General features: G+C 40.6%; 1 protein-coding gene across 1 annotated transcript; it reads left to right on the top strand.

Annotated features, from left to right (window-relative positions):
• The first annotated feature begins 16 nt into the window (after positions 1-16).
• Positions 17-1565, top strand: LOC103376810 (kinesin-like protein KIF1A). The gene is made up of 3 exons (XM_008307330.2): positions 17-99; positions 195-279; positions 371-1565. Exons 1-3 carry the CDS (start codon positions 67-69, stop codon positions 499-501), a joined length of 249 nt encoding a protein of 82 aa, XP_008305552.1. The 5' UTR covers positions 17-66; the 3' UTR covers positions 502-1565.

The raw sequence follows: 1565 nt of genomic DNA, 5'->3' as shown, positions 1-1565 counted from the left end.
GAAACTTGATATAATGTGTGTCTTATTTCCAGATACATCCCTGCCGTGGTGGACCACAGAGGAGGAATGCCTTGTCATGGCACTTTTCTGCTGCATCAGGTTTGTCTTTGGGAGAAAATAAAATTGTTTGGATTTACTTCCTTACTTGTTAGTGTTGTTTCAACATTAGAACTCTTTACCTTCGTGTCGTGCAGGGCCTTCAGAGAAGAATCGCTGTGACCATCGTACACGAGTCAGGCGGCGACATAGAGTGGCGAGATATCCGCGAACTTGTCGTTGGTAAATTAAGATGCGTTTGTTTTGTTTTTTTACCTTACCATTGTCGGTGTATATGAAATATTTTTTAACTCAAAATTGTATGCCTTCCTAGGACGTCTTCGCAACACTCCGGAAGCCGACGAGACGATCATTGACCCCAACATTCTCTCCCTCAACATCCTATCTTCTGGGTATGTCAGACCCCTGCAGGACGACAGGTACGTAGCGGTGAGGAGGTGCTGAGAGTGCTTTGCGTCTGCTGCATCATCTCAAACGTCAGTACAACACCATTCTGCTGCATCTCTGCATCTTGCGTTTGTTGCATCAAACACTTTGTTGAACTGCAGTGTTATCTAAGGATTAAGCTGCATTAATGCTGCAGGAGAGACGTGACTGAATGCATGGCGTCTAACAAATCTGTCAGAGTAAATGTATATACGGTAGTAGATGAACAACTTGAAAGTCACAGCGGTATAAAATAGAATCAGTTAGATTTAACAGTGACCTTAATCCTACAAGATTACATATATTTACCCACTTGCCCATGCTGGCTGTGCAACGCTCCTAGCTGTTAATACGCGCTCTCGTGTCTGACTTCCATTATGGTTCCATCATGCTGCATCACGTCATTTACGTAACGTCATCTCTCCGCCATAATTCAATCTTGTGACCACGAAAGTTTGTGGAATGGAAACATTCAGGGTCAGAGGTTGACAGCTGGACTTGCTCGGGGGTTTCTCGTCTTCAACTCTTCAGCTGTGAGATGCTTCTTCAGTTTTGTCTTGAGTTTGCATGGGCTGATTACCCGACTCTCTAAAGCAAATCCAGCTGCCAACTTCTAAACCTGTTCATGTGAATGAATGGGAACGTTTAAAATTCTTCCAGACATGTTTACAGGACTAAAAAAGTGTCTCGTGTTTTTACCCTGTAATAGAAACATATGTTTTCCCAAAGCACTTTTCACTATATAGAATGTAGATTTAATATCATATTCATTTTTGAGCCAATATCATTTCACACTATGGTGCAAAGGTAAATATAACTTCACTTTTTTGCCTCTAAAAAAATAAAATAATTAGCAGTGAAGGTAAAAACGTCCCAACAGTAAATATTAATATATATTGATAAAGTAAACACACTCTACATCTACATGCCTTCAAAATGTCTATCTATGTCTTATATCTGTGCATAGAAACTATTGGAGATTTAACGTTGTCTTTCTGCAAACTTCCAGTGGAGGGCAGTGTGTGTCCATTTCTTTATTTTTGTGTCCACACGTGTTGCTTGACTTGAGTAAATTAGCAGAT

This window comes from Cynoglossus semilaevis, chromosome 2, assembly GCF_000523025.1.
Source record: "Cynoglossus semilaevis isolate Cse_v1.0 chromosome 2, Cse_v1.0, whole genome shotgun sequence".
NCBI classification, from domain to species: domain Eukaryota; kingdom Metazoa; phylum Chordata; class Actinopteri; order Pleuronectiformes; family Cynoglossidae; genus Cynoglossus; species Cynoglossus semilaevis.
The sequence above is the reverse complement of the archived record's forward strand: the minus strand, read 5'-3'. Positions and strand labels throughout refer to the sequence as shown.

Excerpts from the sequence above, each read along its gene's own strand:
- LOC103376810 (XM_008307330.2), top strand. The coding sequence starts at position 67 with ATGCCTTGTCATGGCACTTTTCTGCTGCATCAG. Across the intron at positions 100-194 it reads GCACTTTTCTGCTGCATCAG|GGCCTTCAGAGAAGAATCGC; the intron begins GTTTGTCTTTGG and ends CGTGTCGTGCAG. Across the intron at positions 280-370 it reads TATCCGCGAACTTGTCGTTG|GACGTCTTCGCAACACTCCG; the intron begins GTAAATTAAGAT and ends ATGCCTTCCTAG.